This window comes from Lithobates pipiens, unplaced genomic scaffold (assembly GCF_037356315.1).
Source record: "Lithobates pipiens isolate NorthernLeopardFrog02 unplaced genomic scaffold, aLitPip1_a1.2 Scaffold_13, whole genome shotgun sequence".
NCBI lineage: Eukaryota > Metazoa > Chordata > Amphibia > Anura > Ranidae > Lithobates > Lithobates pipiens.
In genome coordinates, this window is record NW_027507718.1 from 381,515,152 (window position 1) to 381,538,345 (window position 23,194).

General features: G+C 40.5%; 1 protein-coding gene across 16 annotated transcripts in view; it reads left to right on the forward strand.

Moving 5' to 3' along the window:
* TENM3 (teneurin transmembrane protein 3) overlaps positions 1-23,194 on the forward strand; it is a 1,601,892-nt gene that overhangs the window by 1,213,194 nt on the left and 365,504 nt on the right. For all 16 annotated transcript variants that reach the window (XM_077477263.1, XM_077477264.1, XM_077477253.1 and 13 more), the window contains one exon: positions 7,828-8,065. In XM_077477263.1, coding sequence (XP_077333389.1) covers positions 7,828-8,065 — 238 coding nt within the window. The remainder of the gene's footprint in view (positions 1-7,827; positions 8,066-23,194) is intronic.

A 23,194-nucleotide genomic window follows, 5' to 3' on the forward strand; every position in this document is an offset into this window, starting at 1 on the left:
GAAAAAAAAGCCTGCTATTTTCCTATTTCAGATTTGCATGACATTTTCCCTTTATACATTGAAAAACTTAGAGCAATGGCAGGAGAGAGACCCCATACCTGATACATTTAATGGGATAAGCTTTCTCTCTGGATTGGTCTTCTATATATGCAGTTATATAGTGCAACAGCATTATTTTGCTGCTCCTTATTTCATTTTCCCGTTATGCATTGAGTACTACTGCTAATTCTCGAAACAGTACTCCATTACAGTCCATGTGAAGTTCACTGAATATCATATAAACTCAAACAAAATACTTTATCAGTCACATTCAGATTATGACCATATTTCTAAGAAAGGTAATTTCACAGTCCTAATTATTTTTATTTTATTGGTTGTTTAAAGAGCTTGTTCTTGATGATAACGTTACTTGGAATTGCAAGTTAAACTAACCTAAACCTCCTTTTAAGATTCAACATCACATGCCTAGTGATGCCAATTCAATTACGTTAAAGCCACTAGCATGTGGTGAGGTCTTGCTTGATCCCCACCTGTAAAGTTGTAAGATGTATTCCAGCTAGCCTTAGACACTGTCTTGAGGTAGCAGCAGTCACAATAAATCTTCCTGCGGGTAGAAGAGTTTGTCTTATGGGTCCCATCTGGCCTTGAATCTCAGGTACAGTTTCTTATCTTGCAACCGCTATAGTTCCTCTGCTGAACTAATTAGAGCAAAACCTCAGCATGCAAAAATATATCATTGGCCTCTTTGAAAAATTGAGTTTGATGCTGCTTTCTGACACCCAATATTCCAAAAGGCATAATGATATTATTATTATTATTATTATTATTATTATTATTGTTTGCTGTCATTTTCCATGTTGACTCCTGGGGACCACATGGATAGTGTTTCTCCAGAGCAATCAGTCTAATGTTTGGGTCTAAAGTCTTTTTGACAGTGCGTTTATAATTTCAGTAATTGCATTCATTCATCTACAGTATAGGGCATAAATACTGCAATTCCTTTTCATTTATACTGTTGTTCCCACAATTCCCTATTGGAAGAGTGCTGACCACCTAGATGAACATCATAATTTTCTGCCCTAGAAAGCTATTTCCAAAACGGGTTTATTTGTATAAAATAAGAACAGTTGGTGGCTGTTTTTCTGCCAAAAGATTACGCTTATAATGTTATCACTTTAGATCCTCATTCTCTATCTTATACAAAACGTGGAAAATATCCTTGCTCTGAGTGATAAGCCCATCTTAATCTGAAATCTCCTGTGTCTTTAAAGAACAAATTGGCAAGTTCTCCTAAGGGATGCCCGTTTTTACACGTAAAATGTTTACATTTTATTTCAGGCTACTGTTTTAAATTGTTCATTATATAAACTGTAAGCCAATGAGCAAATTCACGTTACACTGCATAACAGAGTGCCACAGGCAAAGAAAGCAGTAGAGAAGTGTTTCAGTTCAGCTGCTGCTCTCATTCGGTTAGAAGGGTAAACTTGTGCAGTGTGAAGACTTACTCTAATAGCCAAGCTTTATGAGAAAACGTGTCACTGCTGCGTTATCGGGAACATGTGAAAGTAATTATGGATGGATGGAGAGGTAACAAAAAGAGCAGAACACTTTACTACAATATTGAGGACAATATGGAGTCTGAGGGTGGATTGGTGGTCATCAGGAATCAATGTCTGTATTTGTAATGTTTATCTAAAAGAAGAAATGCATTTTGTTTTTGTATAATTTTTAAAAGGGAGAAATTCAAGGGCTGCCATTGCTGACCTCCTTTTAAGAATGCTAGTTGATTGGTAGTCTCTGGTTTTAGTAGTCCCTAGATCCAGTACAAGCATGCAGATTATAAAGTCAGGATAAGGTTGAAACTCCTGATCAGCATGCTTGTTCCAGGTCATATCCCTAGAAACTAAAAAAAGTCATTGGAACAACTTGACAGCTAACTAGCGGTTCATATATGGCTGTCTCCATTTTCTTTTGTTAAAGGTCTTAATGGTGATCTTAGGCAGATACACACAGATTAATGCAGTTTTGCATTCAATAAAAATAGTACAATTTTACATTTCAATAAAAATAATTAAAATTATGTTTAAAAACAAATAGCCTACGTGCCTTATTTGAATTGATTGTAAACCTTTGCCTTGTAAAACAACCCTTTCAGTTTAAAATAGAAATAACAGGTAAACCATTTGTGCATAGATATAAAAAAATGATGATTACCTTTTTTTTCCTTTTTTTTAATAAGTTATCACATACCCTCTGTCTCCTGCTGCATAAAAGCTGGTGTCGGGTGGAGGCACGTGGAGTTGCCAACATGCCAGAGCCCATCCTTACTCATGAGTTCTCCTGCTTAATGTGGTCAGTTTTTAATAGGAAAGCACAAGGGAAGAAATACAAAGGCTGAGTTCCCGACATTCATGGGGAATGTTTGCACACCATGACTAATCTTGAGTTCATTTATTGCAACACCCCAACAATAAACTACACATGACAGTAACAGGTACAATTGGATAGGCTTGCCCAGTCTCAACCCACCACTGTACAACCGCTCTGCTCACAAGAAGACAAATGACTAATGAGGGCTGATTGACAGTGCTCATCTCTGGCAGCAAGTAGATGCTGGAGACAAGTGCCATCATTCAGATGCATTCATACTACAAGTACTAATAGAAGATCTTTCAGTGTGGACAGGGTTGTATGATCTAACTGCTGGTACTGTATATGTTAACTAGTAGCCAGCACTGATTTACTTTTGTTAATAAACCATCAGTGCTGGTGGGGCTGTGTGATCTTTCCAATATAGATCATACAGCCAACCAGTGCTTACTGTTCATCCGCGGTAGTAAAAAGTCAGTCAGCACTGTGGGACTAAGTAATCTATCAATCGCAAGCACTATTTGATCTTTTACTAGTGCTTGTGCTGTGAATGAAAACCCAGCACCGAACATCGCACAAAATCTTTTTACAGGTAGAGCAGTGCTTAAAGTTCTGGCTGTACCTCTCCCATAGGAAAACGCACAAATTGGGCTTTAGCCTGGGGTGGAGCTATAGCCAACATTAAACAGAAATACAATTTGACTTTAACAGGACCACAGTTTAGAATGGAACAAAGTTATATTTTATATAGTTATAGTACAGTAGAGAAAAGTCAGGTTGCCAACCAAGCCCACCTGTCCTCAAGAGCTGTGTATATTTGTTAAGATTTAGTTAAAGGAATTACACATCCTTGTCAAGTGAAACAGCTCTGTTACATGTTTTTCAACTGTGAATTTTGCTGTTTTGCACACGCTGGTATGATCAAACATTGCAAAGTTTTCAAAAAATGTCCCAAAAACAGAAGTATTTAAGTCTACTAGGCCTCATCAGTGTACAACTGACAGTTCTGGCTTTGAAAATCTGATTAACCAAATTCCCAGTGCAAGAAAAGAAATGGCTGTTGACTATAGTGACCAGTCGTGTTCTGGATAACATCAAAACCTTGCAATTCATTGGTTATTTCAGGCAAGATCCCATTTTCTTTTTTTTTTTCTTAGTTGTTATGGTTGTAGTAATTTCTACTGTTTGTGGAATAAAAAAACGTAATCAATAAGACCCTTAGCTGTAACAGTGATAAAATGAAAGGCACGAAGGCCATATTGTTTCTTGGTAGTAATGATGTGTGCTGTACAGCACTGATACATTACACTGAGCTCAGTATAGACATAGATAGATTAATATATTAATGTATAATGTTTGCTAATCTAAAGGATTGGTTGCTGCACATCTATCTGGCACCTTCTCTACTTTAGCATGACATACATTAAACTGACTTTTTCTACAGTATCGGATCTCTTCAGACAGATTTCTTTTAATTGGGTGCTGCTTTTGACTGGTTGAATTACCTTGTAACTGTCTTGTTGAAATGTGCCTGGAAGGCCCGAGCAGTGATTCTAATCAAATACAATGACACCCACTGGTGTGGATAAAGGCAGCGCTGATTAATTGCAATAAAATCTACCTGACTTGTAACTCTGATGAATTTATGTGGTTCTCTCTTGCCATACATCCATCCATCCATGAGAATTTTCTGTAAGGCAGTCGAATGGAAAATACTACTAAATATTTATTGTTAATAGAATTGGCAAGCTAGTGTAATACATGCCAAACAAATCACTTGCCATTAACTGTACAGCTAAGAATGTCTCTTTAAATATGAAAGCAGTTCTGATGTAGCGCACACATGGTTATTCTGCTGGTGGAACAATATGAGTAATATTCATCAACTAGGAAATGTTCTGACATGATACAAATGTCATTTCTGTCCAAAGTCAATGTAGCTGCAAGACTTATATTGTAGACGGCTACACAAATCTTTCAGCTGACATATCATTAATGAAGTCATGCAGGTGTCTTGGAACTCTCCGTTTTGCTTTAGCTAATATTTTACTATGAAAGCAGAGGTGTTAGAGTGTTCAAGCGTGTACTTACTGTAAAGGTTTTTGTGTGATAGATGATTATTAATTTGGCTCCGAGTAGAATTTCATAAGAGAAAATTAGCTGGTCAGATTTTTTTTTTCCTTTATTCATTTTTATAGGAGAGGGTTATTTATGTAATTCAGTGTTTTCCATCTTTTTTCCAATTGTGGCACCTTCTAAAAAGTATTCAAACCATGAGTAAGGCACCCTAGTCCAAAATTAAAAAGTTTTTTTTACAAATTGATGGGAAACCCCAGCCTAGGACAATGCACACAACCACCTTGATTAAATTAACTTCCTATCAGAAGCTCCCCCTTCACATCAGAGGTTCTTCCATCACATTATTATTATTATACAGGATTTATATAGCACCAATGGTTTACGCAGAACTTTACAATGTAGTGGGAGACAGTACAATAACAATATAGAAATAACAGGAGGGCCCTGCTCATGGAGCTTACAATCTAAAGGGAGGGGAAGATGGTACAAAATGTAATCGCTGTGGGGGGATGATCTGATAGCGGTGACTCGGGTACAGTTCTTAGGTGGAGGTGGGGTAGGCTTCCCTTAATAAGTGAGTTTTCAGGGATCACCTAAAGGCAGACAGGGTAAACACATATATTTACATTTGTCCAAGCTGGACTAATGTAACAATGCAAAAATAGTACCATCTGGGATACAGCTTTAACTTGCAAGACCAGAGTGTACATCAGTTTAGTAGCGTAAGGTCACCCAGTGATTATGGGTTGCCTTGCATTGTTCTGCTTGCAAATCTGCCCCGTACATAAAATTACTATCAATAACTTTACATACATCTTACATGCAGTAGAAGCTACTGAATATAAGGCCCCCTTCACATCAGAGGTTCCCCCATCACATCAGAGTTCCTCCTTCACATTAGAGTCTCCCCATTACATTAAAGTGATTGTAAATAATTTTAAATCATGATGATTTAAATAACAAACATGTTATACTTACCTGCTCTGTGCAAGGGTTTTGCACAGAACAGCCCTGAGCCGCCTCTTCTGGTATATCCCGGCAGGGATCCTCCTCTTCATTAGGTGCCCCCACGGAGAGCCATTTTCCATGGGGGCACCTCAGCCCTACCTCCGCTCCCATGTCACTGGATTTTTTTTTTTTAAATGTTTATTGAGATTCAGTCTTATACACACATGTATCAAATACATAAAATATAAACCAACAGTTTATGCATAGCACATAACAGCATTCAGTGCCTTCAGGAGTGGAAGCACCGTTCCTAGTCTTAAAACTACAAATCTATACCAGAGCCTAAACATGGTATCCATACCGGGTAAATATTTTAATGTCGGGGCGGGGTGGTCATGGGCTCAAAGAGTCCCATTATTTCTTATGTCACTGGATTTGATTGACAGCAGCGGGAGCCAATGACTCCTCCTGCTATCAATCTACCCAATGAGGATGAAGACAGCGGCTGGGCTTGTGCACATCGCTGGAATGAACAGGCTCAGAAAAGAAAAAGGGGGGTCTCGGGGGGGCAGCTGCAGCACAGAAAGTTTTTCACCTTAATGCAAAGAATGCATTAACGTGAAAAACCCTAAGCCCTTGTACACATGGTCGGAAATTCCGACAACCAAATCCGTCGGATTTTGTCCGAAACTGTTGTATACACACGGTCGGACAAAGTTGTTGGAAAATCCGACGTGATGACATTATTTCATTACGACGCGACTACGTTCACACTAGTAGCCAATAGCTTTGGTGTAGGAATTTGATCTGAGCATGCGTGGCACTTTGTCCGATCGGAATTCTCTACACATGATTGGAGTATGTCCGATCGGAGCATTTTGTCGGAAAATATTTCCGGCAAGTTGGAAAAGTTGGTCCGATGGATATTCCGACGGAAACAGTCCGATGCAGACCACACGCAGTCGGAATATCTGACAAAATGCTCCGATCGGACACATTCCGATGGAATCTCCGACCGTGTGTACAAGGGCTTAGACTTCACAACCCATTTAAAGGCCTCCTTATCACCACAGAAGCCCTCCATTACAGAGACAGAAAAATATGTAGATTGGCATTACTGTGCAATTTTGTTGTGCTACATCCTATAAAGAATCTACAAAAGAAAACCCCTGGTAGTGGACTTTGGAGGCATGTACAGCAATAGAATAAGTAAAAACAATTTTATTTATTCACTGCAGTAAGTGGCTTCCCAGCGTCCAAGGCTCCCATGTACAAATATTTTACGTGAAATTAGACCATGAGATATAATTATTGGCAAGGGAGAACCACATAAATTCATCAGAGTTACAAGTCAGGTAGATTTTATTGCAATTAATCAGTGCTGCCTTTATCCACACCATCACCAATCGCTGCTAGAGCTTCCTTTCTGAAAAAAAAAATGTCTTCAGAATGCAGCGGGGCAGGAGTTCACTAGCAAGGAAGCAGGGTCATCTTCCAGCTTTCAGAGGCATCAGCCAGGTATGGTATATACAGAGTTACATTGGTCCAAACTGTCTCACTGCCTGTGATTAGCGCAGTGATGTGCCGACTTCCTGGCGGGCTCTGCACGTGGACCATGTGAACACGCCTGAGCTCATCCTTAATCCACGCCTGGAATTCATGTTTAAGTGTTACTATTTAGTATATACAACTAAAACTAATATTTGCAAGGTCTCTAGCTTAATTAAACATTGTCCTTTTTCTTTATGATCAGCATTAGGAGGAGAGGGAATATTCTTCTTTTTTTTTTTTTTTTTTTTTTCTTTTCTGTGTTGTAATGAAGGTAACAGTCATTAGGTATATGAGTCTTCTGATGTTGTAATCAGATGTGATTCAGTCTGTTAAATATCTACACTACAACATCTGTTTCACAGAGTGACCTTCTGCTGAAGAATATTTAGTATCTATTAGCAAATCAACGTACAGTCCTACACACTCTGAAATCCACTAAACTGGCAGGGGATACCACTGTTAAGCTATTGCTTTTCTTCAAATGATTACTGTTAAGTAATGCTTAAAAGAAACGCTGTTCAAATAATCATGGGAATGACATGTCTTGTAAGAACTTGTGCTATCAATTGAATTCTTTTTTTTTTTTTTATATATATATATATATCTTTATTGTTTTATTGAGCTATTTCAAAAAGCACAGTAGCTGCAGCTCATAAAACTGTTCATGTGCTAATGTAAATGAAAACCAATATAAAGAACCCAACACTAGTTTACCATCTGTTTTAATGTTAATTAGAGCGTTGGGTGGCCAAGGTAAATTTATCACAGTGAGAATGTCATTTAAGACCCTCCAGGATAAATATTTTTTTTATAATTAATTGTCCATTTGCAGATTAATTTCAGCCTACTGATGGTATTTAATATTTTTCTACTCCACAGAGCAATCGCCAAACAATCAAGGCCAGTCAACGTTGCAGCCGTTACCACCTTCTCACAAGCAGCACCCTGCAGCTAATCAGCCATCCATCACATCTCTCAACCGCAATTCTCTGACACATAGGAGGAACCAAAGTCCGGCCCCGCCGGCTGCGCTGCCCGCCGAGCTGCAAACCACACCTGAGTCCGTCCAGCTGCAGGACAGCTGGGTCCTTGGCAGTAATGTGCCACTGGAGAGCAGGTAACTCTATGTACTGCCAGTCAGTATCAAACTAAACGGTCATTTAAAGGAGAACTGCACTCAGAGCTATTCATTTAGCTTGAGTGGAGGATGTATATGGCAATAAATGGATAAATTTATAATTATGCCTGGAGCTATGCTGTGAAGATCTGCTTCAATATAAGTTCATAATAATTCTTCTGATGATCTCCACCAAAGTAATTGAAGGTGGTTGTTGGCTTGGTGAAAAAGTCCTCATTAATTTAACAGGGACTGTAGGTTGATGGAACACTATTATCAATCTATTGTGAATATACAATTAAATGCTGGCATTGTACAGATGTCAGTTTACTGTGTCTGTTATTAAAACATCTGTGTATGCTGTTGTGGTTATCATTAGAGAGTAAACAAGTGTACTGAATCCTAGAATTGTGGCTGGGTTCACACTATGCGCGCCTGCGACTTGCATCAGGGGTTCTGGTGTGTCCCCGGTCACTGTTTCAGCTCTGAATTGGGTCCAAATTTTTGTCTGAATTTGGATCTGAAACGGAGCCAAAGATGCACAGGACCCTTCTGCTGTGCGCTATGTGTGAACTGGCTCCATTGAGAGCCAGTCCCACTCTACTGTCTTCTGAATTGGATACGGGGAAACCCACATACAATTCATATAAGTGTGAACCCAGCCTGACTTGGACCTAGTACGTTTTCAAATGCCAGTTCAGCAGACAGCAGTTCAGGTTTATCTTGGTACATCAGGCACACAGGCTGGTATTGCCATAACAGGTGCTAGTTACTGTGCAGTCTATAGCTATTTATATCAGCCTATATAGCAGTCAGCATCAGTATTTCATGAGAAAGTGGCCAAATAATGGCATGTACGGGTAAGCAGCAGCTGGTTTCTGAAGAAAACTGGACACCACGGTTGAAGTGAAATTATACAGGGATATTAATGTGCTATTGACTGCAACCTAATAGATTGGTAAAGGAGTCCTCTGGATATGCTCTTTGTTCATGTTTATAAAGGAAAGTCTAAAGCCTAGTACACACTAGTAGTTTTTTTTCATTCAACCCAGCAGACTGAACAAAACAAAAGGAAAGAGCTCAGAAGGAGCCGCTGTACTAACAATCCAATGTTCGTACAATGATCTCCCCTGCTGTGCTATTGTGTTCTGACAGGAGGACGCCCCCACCAGAACAAACCAGTCAGCTCTCTCATTGGCTGAGAGCACTGATCGGGTGCCGATCAACAGATCTTTTTCGGTCATGTTCCTTAGACAGAAGTCGGCTTCTGTTGGACTGGTTGCCGTACACACGGGTCGAATGTCAGCCAGTTTCTTTTGAACCAGCCAATGCTGCCCTGATATTCAGCCCATATATATGGCCCTTAAACCTAAAATAAATAAATCAGGGGAAAGTAAATGAACACCTTATTTCCTTATATTCCATGCTGGGTGCTCCTCCTTGTACGATAAGCTTTGCCACCTCTTTACCATACATCTGGTAACCAATGAATAAAACTTACTAAGTAATCATTGTTACTAATACCTTATACTCAGAGCAAGCATGCTACTAATGTAGTAATTAGATCATAAATTGAAAATACTATACTAATGTAATAAAAAAGTTGTTTACTAAGGAGAAAACACCAAAATCCCTTTCTTTACCACCAGAACAGATATAATTGGCAATTTTAGGAAACTATGGTGGACTAGATCACCTAATATAGTGATAAAAACTCATATTATGTCTAATGCCCCCGTAAACACAAGCGGATTTTCCGTCTGAAAAAACTTGGATGGTTTTTCCGACGGAATTCCGCTCAAGCTTGGCTTGCATACACACGGTCACACAAGTTCTCTGAACTTTCATCCGTCAAGAACGCTGTGATATTCAACACTATGATGAGCCGAGAAAATTAAGTTCAATGCTTCCGAGCATGCATCGAATTGTTTCCGAGCATACGTAAGAATTTTGCTCATCTGAATTTGTACAGACGGTCGGAATTTCCGACCGAAAAATAGAGAACCTGCTCTCAATCTTTTGCTGGCTGGAATTCGGCCAGAAAGTCTGATGGAGCATACACACCACGGTTGGAATTTATGACCAAAAGCTCTCATCTGACTTTTGCTGGCAGAATTTCTGATCGTGCATATGAGGCTTTAGCTGGTGTTTAATGGCTTTAACCAAACACAGTCCAAACCTCTTCATTGAATCACTGGAGCAGTTTGGGCAAGCTTCTAAAAGAGCGTGTTTTCTATGTTTTGCTCATTTATATATGTCATAAATATGTTCTAACAGAGGACTTTTTCTCCTACCCTCTGTTCCACTATTTTCTTAACCTGGAACAAAAGCTAACATTGGTTCTGCTATAAAGCAGAAAGAATAAAACAATGTACCATTGCACTGTTTACAGAATTGAAATAGATGTGTTATGGTGAAAAGGAAGACACCAAAAATGTACTAAACAAATATTAAAAAACAAACATATCTCCCCTCGTTTTACCTAGCTCAAGCTGCATGCATAAGCTGTACCAGAAAGTGAGATCTTACTAAAACTCTAACTTAAAAATATACTAAATGCTTTAAAATTTATTTTATTAAATAATTCACATTATATGGGGAATACCATGGGCTAAAAAACTGACTTGATGCTTTGACAGTTAGGGTCAGTGAGGAATGATGTGCAGGTGATGGAACATTGCGATGGCAGAGCTTTGTCACCAAATTCAAATATAAATATAAACGAATATACCAGGAAGCTTATCATCCTAATTTTACACCTGGGTACAGTACCTATTGGAAAAAAAAAAAAAAACTTGCTGTAAGCAGCTTATTAAACTCTTTAAAGCGGGAGTCCACCTGGAGTTCCACCGTGTTTTTTTTTTTTTTTTTAAAGCCAGCAGCTACAAATACAGCAGCTGCTGACTTTTAAAATAAGGACACTTACCCACCCAGCGCGCCCCCCAGATGTCGGCACCCGAAGCCGATCTCTCGATCGTCTCTCAGGTGCTGCCGCCGCCATCTTGGTTATGGGAATCAGGAAGTGGTCATTTCTCGGTTCCCTACTGCGCATGCGCGAGTCGCGCTGCGCAATAAGGATGGACCCGCTGCCTCTGGGATCTGTGTGTTTCCCAGCAGGCAGCGGGGGACTTTCGGAAAGGGGCGTAGATCTACGCCCCTTTCCGCAGAGAGCTATCCCGGAAGTGGGTGCAGATACCTGTACTGTACAGGTACCTGCACCCCCCTCCCCCCTGAAAGGTGCCAATTGTGGAGCCGGAGGGGGGAGGATTCCAATGAGCGGAAGGTCCACTTTAGGGTGGACCTCCGCTTTAACGTTATTTAAAAATGATATCTGTGTTTTCTGATATCAGCTTTTTAGTCTATTTCTACTCTTAATATATAATGCACTATAATTGAAATGTATTCATTATATGTCATTGTGTCAGTGTCTTAGCAGTTAGAAGAAAGTGGCTGACAAAGGCAGATGCCGTCAGGAAACCATGATGTACCCTATGCCACATGTACTGTATATATGAAATGTCTCCTAAAGGAAAACCAGACTTGTTCTTAATGGGTTGCTGCTGCTGAAGAAAGGAAAAAAAAACTTTGCTTGAACACTTTTTAGAAGTGTACTTTGTGTTCACATTGTTATTAATGGACTGCTTTGATGAAAGTGCTTGAAGACTTTAAAAGAAAGGGCAGTTAGTTTTTCTGTTTATCCCTAGTCCGTGCTGTGTGATTGCACTGTAAAAGGAAGCTCCTACCCAAAAGCTTCAAGTAAGCCAGCTGTGCCCTGTACAGAACAATGGCGAGCCTGAAGTCCTACAGCTGTTGGTAGTCTGTGTTTCTCAGCCAGTCAATGTCACAGAGTAAATGCTTGCAATCATTGTGTGCGCATAGTTTATTGCTTTTATTTTCAGTGGCAAATGGTACATGGCGTATTAAATTATATCTAAAACCATAAATCCAAGAGTATAATATATTTTTAGCTTACCAGATCTTAGATATGGCAGCTGCATTCCTTTTTCTTTTTCAAAATTTTTCCCTTTTATTTTCAACAAGCAATCTACCAATTGCACACTAGGGGGTCGATTTGCTAAAACTGTAGAGTGCAAAATCTGGTGCAGATGTGCATGGTAGCCAATCGGCTTCTAACTTAAGCTTGGTTCGTATGTATAGCTGCACCAGATTTTCAGTTCAGCTCTACAGTTTTAGCTAATCGACCCCATAGTGTGCAATTGGCAGATCGCTTGTTGAAAATAAGAGGGAAAAATCCTGAAAAGGAATGCAGCTGCCTGTTTTACTAAATGAACACTTTTGTGACCTAGCGTGACAATGCAAACTCACCCTACTGTATTTATGGAGAAGCAGAATTGTGTACTATTATTGTGCAGCATTTCAACTTGCTGCAGAAAGTTAGGAGATCACTGATTTTAAGGATCAACTGTTTTTTTTTTTTTTTTCTCAAACGGATTTACCAAAATGCTAGTATATTTAGGGGGCAAATAAGGGAAGTTCATTGTAAGGCTTTGTGTACACTAGCAACTCCTAAACTCAACTCCATAAAAGCCTATGTATCCAGGCTTTAAAGGTTTGTTTATTAGCTTCTGCAATTAGGGGAGTTTCAACCTCCCCTAACCTCCCTTTCCTGAATGGGGAAATGCAAAATCGTGGTAAAATCATGCCACAATTTTGCTGCATTTTGCGTTTTACCCAAAGCTGCGGCCAAAGTAGTTCAAGTTTACATTAAGTTTTAGATTTTACATAAACTTTAAAGCACAACACCAGTCAGTATATATATTTCTTTCTTTTTTTATATGGAAGAACTAGAACCTCCTTCAAGTGTTTACAGTTTAATGGAATCAGTAGATTAGGGAAGATTTATCTTGCACACAGAGACAAACCAGCAATAAAAACACATTTTAGCAGAGTCTGGAGCGGTTATATTCCCTGTCACTGTTTTGTGTTACTCTGTATTGCAGGATGTGACACGGCATCCCAAGACTTTTTAAAGCTGAACTTCGTGAGTTCAGCACCTTTGTAAAAAGTGAAGGCACACTGAGTTAAGTTCAATGAGTTGCATGACACCTCCTTGGTTTATCTAAACATCTTCAACAGTAGAGTGGCTGCAGCTGCAAGGTCCACCCCTCCCCTTTTCCTGCCCAATCACACAGTCTTTGGATTATGTGAAACAAATCCCACTAAAAGGTCCCACCCAAGATTTGATAGTACATAGCCCTGTCCATTGTCCCGTTTGATACGGTGGTGAAGTTGTCTTGTCCCCTTAGCAAAACACCCCCAAAGCATAATGTTTCCACCTCCTTGTTTGACAGTGGGGATGGTGTTTTTGGGGACTTTGGCATCAACTCAACTCGCCACGTTTGGAGGAGGGGGAATGTTGCCTAAGAGCTTGATTTCGGTCTCATCTGACAGGCCTGACTGGCCTGTATATGTTCTTTCTTGAACAAGGGAACCTTACGAGCACTGCAGGATTTCAGTCCTTCACGTGGTAGTGTGTTACCAGTTGTTTTCTTGGCGATAATGGTCCCAGCTGCCTTGAGATCATTGACAAGGTTCTCCCATGTAGTTCTGGGCCTGATTTCTACCTTTCTCATGATCATTGAAACTCCACGAGATGAGATCTTGCATGGAGCCCCAGACCAAGGGAGATTGACAGTTTATTTTGTGCTTGTTCCATTTGGCGAATAATCGCACCAACTGTTGTTACCCTCTCACCAAGCTGCCATTCCAGCCTTGTGTAGGTCTACAATCTTGTCCCTGACATCCTTGGACAGCTCTTTGGTCTTGGCCATGGTGGAGAGTTTGGAAACTGATTGCTTCTGTGGACAGGTGTCTTCTATACAGGTGACAAGCTGAAATTAGGAGCACTCCTTTTAAGAGATTGCTCCTAATCTCAGCTTGTTACCTATATAGAAGACACCCGGGAGCCAGAAATCTTGCTGATTGATAGTGGATCAAATACTTATTTCACTCATTAAAATGCAAATCAATTTAAATACTTTTTTCCCTCACTGTAAGTTGTTAAATTGATTCTCTATCTCTAAAGATTTTCTTGGCTTCTAAGCCAAGGATTCACACAGGGCCTGTACCCCAATATCCCAGCCCCCATCATTCTGCTGTCCAAAGCCAGAGTCTATGGGGGATGTCACACACGCTTGGTGATGGCAGCTACTAAGCAGAATCGGCATCTCTAAGAGACTGCATGGCAGTCGATATGGAATTGCTCTCTCACCGCCCCAACCCCCCCCCCCCCCCCCGCGCCTTCCCAGTATGTGAAGATAGCAGATTTAGCAGCATTCTGGGTCCGTGTATGTAGAAGTCTCTACTATGTGGCTCTTCTGCTAGCGATGTGTATGTGACATCAGGCTTAGTGCACTAAGGAGGCCCTGTCATTTAACAGTTGGAAGACAGTAATTGCTTTAATCTCAAGTTTCAAGGAATATAAGGACCTGTATGTGTCCTGGGTCTAGGGTCCATGTGATTCAACATGGACACAGAGATCAGTTTGAAAATTAAAGAAGCCATTGCAGACACTCAAAACTGTCTACACATTGGCATTAATGTTACTGTGAGTATATTTTAGACCAGCCAATCTAAACCAATTGAATTACTGCTGAGCATGCTGAATTTTGTATGTATGGTCAGCTTAAATAGCCAAAAATTAATTTTTGTTGCAGGGGATGCCTAAACTCTGATTTGTATCTTAGTGCAGACCTCTGGGAAAATCAGTGAGCCAATCACACAAGTAGGAAATTACATTTCTGGGGGGAGTTCTGTACACAAACTGTGTACAGAAAGCCTCCAGGTTGACATCTTTTTTAATAACATTAAATTACAATGTGACTTGTATATGTTTATATTATTATTATTTTTTCTTTATTGCTATTTTTTTCTGCAAAAGTGGAGTTCCCCCTTAACTTATAAGTGAACAATGCATCTATATTATGAGCTGATTTATATAAAAGAAAAAAAAAATAAGTATTGATGCATCTGATCATTCGGGTCTGGCATAAGTGAAGCGTCTTATTTTGGCTCTGTTACAACGTTGTACTTTGGTCAGCCCCTGCCTAGTCTAATGTGACTAATAATGTAAACCGCAGGTTGCAGCTAAAGCAGCAAGCAGTAACACATGTTGGATGGCAAAATAAAACATTGTTGTGTGTAAATGTACAAAGAGGCAGCAATTTCCAAGGTGTCCTGTGGTTCTTCAAGCTGAGAGGGGGCATCTCTGAACACTGCTGCTTTATATATTTCTGCTATGTACATAAGCACAAGAATGTTTCACAACAATTTAGTATGTACTGCTGCAGGTTGGTGGGAAGACAGATGCCTTAGAATGACACATATGTACAATTCAATCGTTTGAGAGATTGATGATTTGCTTATTTGAACAATATCTTGCACTTCGCTACAAAGTAAAGATTGATACAACAAACATTATTGTTTCTGGAAGGAGAACTGCAATTGCTGAATTATATCATCAATCAGATGTGATGTTATCAGCTGTCATTTTCCAACACAGGTGTAAATCTGATTGGTCGTTAAGAGAACATAGATAATTCTTATTTCTTCTGGGATAAATGAGGCCATGCAGGAAGAAGCAAGTCAGCTTTGATGTATTGTCAGCGTTAGTAATAGCTGCTTCATTTTTGCTGCTTACGATTACATCTTTATGTTAAAAAAAAAAAAAAAGTAAAAAATCTGGTGGTATTAAAGGAAACCTGTTCTAAGGGAAAAAAATATATATTGTAATTGCTGACTTTTGTAAAAATGCTACTTATCTGTCCTCCATGCAAATCAAAGGCTCTGGTTTGGTTCTGACTTCACTTGTTATTTGCTTGTTCCAGGTGAATAACTTAAAGTTGAAGTATAGTCTGGAAAGAGAGGGCAGCTGTTGCCATAATTTTCAAGTATATTCAATGTACTTGCACCCTGATAGACTTGACTTTTTTTTACCTCTTGTTATCCTTCTCACAGTGCTCACAGCTTGGTGCTCCCCATTACTTCCACATGCAAAGCCTTCTTTCTTTGGCCATCGACAGGGCTGCTGTTACAAAGCACAGTGTCTCGTACAGCCAACCTGACAGCACCCTACCACCCCCCCCCCCCCCCCCGAAATAAACAGTTTATTATGCTTCAGCTATGAATGAACACAGTAAGTGAACCGTACCAATCATGCACTGTGTTAATTCAGGAAAGGAAAGGGCTGGTATATGATATATTTACCAAACCCTTCCCCTACTCTTAAACCTGAAGGATCTTATTGTGTGCTTGCAGCTGCCAGGGGAAGGAGAGGATGGAAGCCAGCAGCACTTCTGGGGTAGGGGGGCACACATGGGGGCCTGTGCAGCTGGGGGAAACAAATGGTGCACAAGGAGAGTGATCAGTGGGGGGTGGCAATTAAGCAATTACTGGAACCGATCTGTATGGCTCTTTCTGCAGCAGCTGAAAGCTGGCAGGGGGGAGACACCAATTACCCTCCCTGCCACATCCGATTCACTCTGATGCCTGGGCCCCCACTTTCCCAGGCCCCCGTTCCAGAGGACTAGTGGCACCCCCCTCATTAACAGCCCTGGTCATTAAGCTGCCACTGATGATGCAGTAAAAAGGTATTCAGTTCTCTACAAGCATAGCACAACCCTTGCTTCTCCGAAACTGGGGGCAGGCCTCCAAGCTGAGTCACCTGTCTCACAAGCCGAACACTCCATCTGTAGTAAAACACACTAGAGCTTATGAGACTGGTGGATCAGCTTGTGCATGTTACATTTCAATAAACATACACAGGGCTTTTAATGAAGGGTGACTTCATTCTTAGAATCTTATAAATGTCAACAAACCAGCCATGTCCATTTTGGGATCCAGAAATCATCAATGATATAAAAAGACATTGCTAAGTGCTTTTTCAAATATCTGCTGTTTTTTTTTTGGGGGGGGGGGGGGGGCTGGTTTGAATCTGATTATTAGCTGGGAAATATCAGTTGTTAGCAGTGCTATTTTGATATGTGAGATATATGTGTGGTTACTGACCTATTACTTTTAACAGGCCATAAGTCTTTATATCCCATATTCAAATATTTATATAATCCCTATGCCTCCCATCATGCTTAACCTTTTGCTGACCACCCTATAGCACTTTTATGCCACGTACACACGACCGGACTTTCCGGCAGACTAGGTTCAACGGTCTTCCCAACGGACTTTCGGCAGAGTTCCGACGGATCTTCCAAACAAACAGACTTGGCCACACACAAACGGACTAAGCCTGTTCATTTTGAAGGTTATGACATAAGACGGGACTAAAAAAGGAAGTTCAATAGCCAGTAGCCAATAGCTTCCCTTGCGTCGTATTTGGTCCGTCGGACCAACATACAGGCGAACGGTTTTCCCGATAGGAATTGAGTCCATCAGACAGATTTGAAACATGTTCTATTTCTAGGTCCGTTGGATTTTTTTTATATGAAAAATTATCAAATTAGCCCACACACGATCGGATTGTCCAGTGGACTGATTCCGTCGGACCTAGTCTGTCGGAAAGTCCAGTCATGTGTACGGGCATTACTGCCACTGGGCGAAAGCTGTACACAGAATCATATGTATAATGTATTTATCATGAATTTATATATGATCCTGCACTTCTACCTGCAAGGGGTGCGTGTGCAGAAGTCAATTTGTGGGTCCTGGAGACTCGGTGTCCTCTGGCACCCACCAATCGGTAGTAAAACACAGAGGTTGTGTTGTGTTGTAAACAAGGCTTATCTCAGTTCTAATAGGGGCGAAAGGGACCATTCCTATGTCTTTGAAAAGCAGGGACTAGAATCATTTTGCACTGATAGGCTGCACTGATGGGCACTGATTAGGTGGCACTGATGAAGAGTTACGAATATGCCGCTTCTATGGGCACCGATAGGTGGCACTGATAGGCAGCACTGATGGGTGGCCCTGGTGGGCACAGATAGGCGGCCCTGGTGGTTACAGAGAGTAAATACTGATGGGCATGGATAGGCGTCATTGATGGGCAGCAGTGATGAACATTGATGGGCAGCATTGATGGGCATTGATGGGCAGCACTGATAGCCAGCACTGACTGGCATCACTGGTGGGCACTGATTGGTGGCAATTGTGGGCACTGGTTGGCACTGATTGCCGGCAGTGGTGGGCAATCATTGCTGGCATTGGTGGGCACTAATTGTAATCAGAGCACTGATGATCACTGCCCTGATTACATACCTAGCTGTCCCATGTGAGGAGATGCCACTGATCAGCTCTCCTCTCCTCACACTCTGTCAGTGTGAGGCAAGGAGTGCCGATTACCGGTATCTCCATGTTTACATGTAACCGGCTGTGATAGCCGCGGCTCCTTACCCAGATCAGGGTTGTGTCATGTCTTAGCAACACGGTGCAGCCACGATGCACACCTGCGATTGCCACGCCAGGGGCACGCGAGAGAGATCATTCTGGGAGGCTGTCATATGATCCTCCCAGAACAGCTGTCATTTGATGGTGGGCGGGCGGCAAGTGGTTAAAGTGATGCAGAGTTTTATTGCAAAAAAAAAAAGGCCTGTTCATGAATGGGGTTAAATTTTCTGGCGGTCAAGTGGTTATAGCTGTACTTGCAACAAAAACAATTGAGTACTGTCCATGATACTTTTTTTTGTGCACTAATATCCAAATTTTTAGGACAGATTTTGGGGTGTACCCCCTTCTTCAAGGTTCAAGCAGTACTAAGACACAAAATTTTAGCAGAATGTTAAGAAAGACAGTCAATTGTTTTTGTCTGCCTCTCATCAAAACCAATTTCAAGTGGGTAATACTAATGGAAATGGGCTTCTCATCTCCCTTCATGTCAGTTATGACATGGTATACAACGATTTATTGTGAGACTCATTAGTACAGCGCTAAATGTCCCCAATTAATTAGCACTAGCTGAAAGATTAATCAACACTGCAAATCATCGCTGTCACCTCCACATTTTTGATGACGTTAAAAAGTCTGATTTTCCTATTTCTGCACCAGCCTGAATATTCATAGCATTGTTTAGGCCTGGGATTTTACAAATACAAATATCGACAGGTCATTAACTACTTACAGAAAAAAAAAGAAAAGCAGGTGTAAATCATACTGCAGCATAGGAAATCATTAGCCGGTTAAATGTTTTCTGGGCTTGCTAATATGCTGTTGGAGATGTAAGGCACATTTGCATATAACAGTACCTTGGTGCGGAATTCTTTATAATTAGTCACATGTGCTGATTTAACAATTTTATTTGAACAAATTTACAAGCCGGTGCTGGAGATGAATAATAAAACTGTTCTGTACCGTGAATGCTGGTGCATCAGAATATGTTTTTTTTTTGTTTTTTATAATAAACACTCTTTTCAGTTTTCAACAACTCTTTCAACACCCCCCCATCAAATCATTCCCTGTATCTATTACCTTTTGTACCACCACCCCCTCCTTTTCGAATGTAAGCTCTACGAGCAGGGTCCTCCTGTCCCTTCTGTATTGAACTGTACTGTAATTGTGCTGCCCCCCTCTACATTGTAAGGCACTGCGTAAACTGTTGGCGCTATATAAATCGTTAATAATAATAATAATAATAATTTTGTTTTTTTATTAATTTTTTACAGCTCAGTACTGCTCATCTCCTTCAGCCACTTCTTGCCCTTTGCTCCAGTTTTGGCTACACATCATTGCTGTGGACTGGCTTCCTGATAGTAGTTGACCATGCACATGCAATGTGTACCGGTGTTCTGTCAAAAGAGCCAACTTGTCAAAATCTCCAATTACGTCACATCCGGTGACTCTCCAGCAGCAGTAATTGCAGATTTTGATGACTTGGTGTTTTCACAGAACACAGGCAGCGTATACACTATGGCACACGATATAATGAATGAACGTTAGTCCGCCAGTAACCAACAACATGGCCACCTCCAAGGCGGCGACAACATTTTTACTACTTAGCCGGTGTCAAATCCAACTCACCATTCACCATAGCATATACGCTGCCGATGTTCTGTGAAAACAGCCAAGTCGAAATCTGTAATTACTGCTGCTGGAGAGTCACCGGAAGTGGAGATTTTGACAAGTTGACTGTTTTGATGGGCATGGCATGTCGGCATGGAAGGATCACCATGTATTATTTTATGGAAAGTTACAAAAATATTAAGACCAACTCTTGCAAAAACATTGGCTTAACATCTACTTTAAATATTGCCATTCTAGAATGGCAAGACTACCTCCCCCCCTTTTTTTATACATACGAATACACAATTTGTTAGTCAGAGGCATAGCCATTTCAATTCCTTGCTTCCCAGAGACCAATAGAATTCAGTAATTTGTTAACCGTTGATCTATCAGCTTGTGTTCATTGTTGGGCAGTAACCAATCCAAATAATTATTTCAAAGATGAATGACAAGATGACTGCAGAAAGTGGAAGGTTTTCTGTAGGCAGCATTTGTCTTTTTTTCATTACTGTATTTTAAAATGGATAGATGGTGAAACTACATTAAGAAAGGAATATGTCAGCTTCTTTTGCTGACCTCCCATTCTGAAAATTCTAGTGTCTGGGCTGCCATGGTAATACTTTGACTTCCATACTTTGAGTCACTGACCCAAAAGAATGAAACAGCAAGTGAAGTAAACTCACTGGGTACACCTTGCTAATACTGGGTTGGACCCCCTTTTCCCTGCAGAACTGCCTTAATCCTTCGTAGCATGGATTCAAGAAGGTGTTGGAAACATTCCTCAGAGATCTTGGTCCATATTGAAATGATAGCATCATGCTGTTGCTGCAGATTTGCCGGCTCCATTGGATTGAGATCTGGTGACTGTGGAGGCCATTGGAGTACAGTGAACTCATTGTCATGTTCACGAAACCAGTGGTGAAATGACTTTGTGACATGATGCATTATCCTGCTGGAAGTAGCCATCAGAAGATGGGTACATTGTAGTGATAGAGGGGTGGACATGGTCAGCAATAATACTCGGCTAGGCCGTGGCATTTAAACAATGCTCAATTGGTACTAAGGGGCCCCAAGTGTGCCAAGAAAATATCCCCCACACCATTACACCACCAGCCTGAACCATTGATACAAGGCAGGATGGATCAATGTTTTCATGTTGTTTACACCAAATTCTAACCCTACCATCTGAATGTCGCAGCTGAAATTGAGACTCGTCAGATCAGGCAACATTTTTCCAATCTTCTATTGACCAATTTTGGTGATCTTGTGCAAATTGTAGAATCAGTGTCCTGTTCTTAACTTACAGGAGTGGAATTGAGTGTTGTCTTCTGTTTCTGTAGCCCGTCTGCTTCAAGGTTCAATGTGTTGTGCATTCAGAGATGGTATTCTGCATACCTTTGTTGTAACGAGTGGTTATTTGAGTTACTGATGCCTTTCTATCATATGGAACCAGTCTACCCATTCTCCTCTGACATCAACAAGGCATTTTTCCTCTACACAACTGCCGCTTCCTGGATATTTTCTCTTTTTTGGACCATTCTCTGTAAACCATAGAGATGGTTGTGAATGAAAATCCCAGTAGATCAGCAGTTTTTGAAAATACTCAGACCAGCCCCTCTGGCACCAACAACCATGCCACGTTCAAAGGCACCTTTTTAATCCCCTTTCTTCTGATTTCTGAATTCTGATGCTCACTTTGAACTTAAGAAAGTTGTCTTCACCACGTCTAGATGCATAAATGCACTGAGTTGCTACCATATCATTGGTTGATTAGTAATTTGCGTTTCCAATCAATTGAACAGGTATACCTAATAGAGTGGCTGATGAGTGTAATAACTCCTGATCTTCATACTATACTTATTCCAGGTCAAGTCACTCAGAACATACTGTCAGCATGACAGTCAGGCGGTTAGTATTTTGCGTTGGCAGCTCCTCATTCCTTTCATGATGGGTTTCTTTTAACAAAATGTTTTTTTTTTCCTCCCCTTTAATTGATCTTTTCTTTGCCAAGATGAACTACAAATCAAAATACAAAGCAGCCTTTTTATATGCTAATAAACTTTACTCATCTCAATTACTTCACTTAGATATACCTTATGATTTTATTTTTAATCCAATTTAGGCCATTCTCCCAAGCTGTCATTTTACCAGATACAGATAAAAATAAAAATATGTAAATGTCACAGGCATCAAGATAACCATCTCTACTTCTTTAGGCATATATATGTGATACAGCTGACAGCTGTGATAACTTCTAATGATGTGCAAAGACGTGTCATGAATATTTGAGTCCCTCATTGGTGACTGTATGTTTTGAGGACCCTGGTGGTTGTTATTATTTTTGTCATCCATCTTTTCAGAGATTTCATTTGTCATGTCGATGAATCCCTCTGGGCAGCATTTTTTAGGCAGATAAATATATAGTAGTAATAATAAAACATTTTTCATATATCACTCTTAATTTTCAACCTTCCTTCCTTTTTTTTTTTTTTTTTTTGAGATTCAGAGTTGTTGTTGGAAAATAACACACTAAGAAAGTCTGTATAACTTTGTCATTTCAGCTAAGGGTGAACCATGAGCCCAATAATGAGGAGCTGTGTAAATACATGTCATTTTTTCTTTTTTATTAGTTATGAGAATAACTCTAAACTTCCTGACTCAGAAAATACACTTTTAGCTCATAATATTCAGACAAGGTGTCATCCTTACTACACCTTTACTACCCCTGGGTTGCATTCACACCTGAGTGTAGTGATTTACTGGTGTTTTTATTTGAGAGCTTTTGAGTTTTTGAGTGTTTTATTTTTTCCAAACCTTGAGCCCGGGTTCACACTATTGCGATACGGGAACCAGCATGATTCCAGTGGAGGTTCTCGCATTGCATCTCCCGGGCAGGCAGTTCACACTGCCCTCTGCGGACCACTGAGGGTGTCTATACAGAGGTAATGACACCCCCAGATTGGTTCACAGGTCGCAGTGCGGACTGTGAATTCAGACAGTAATTGGATGGCATGGGTGTGAACACCCATGCCATCCGATTCAAGTGCAGGAAAAAAAGGTTCCTGAAACTTTTTTCTGTGAATCCAGCCATACAACTCAATGGCTGAATTTGCATTGCACAGACATCACATGTGATCTGCACCAGTAATGCGGTGCAAATCACAT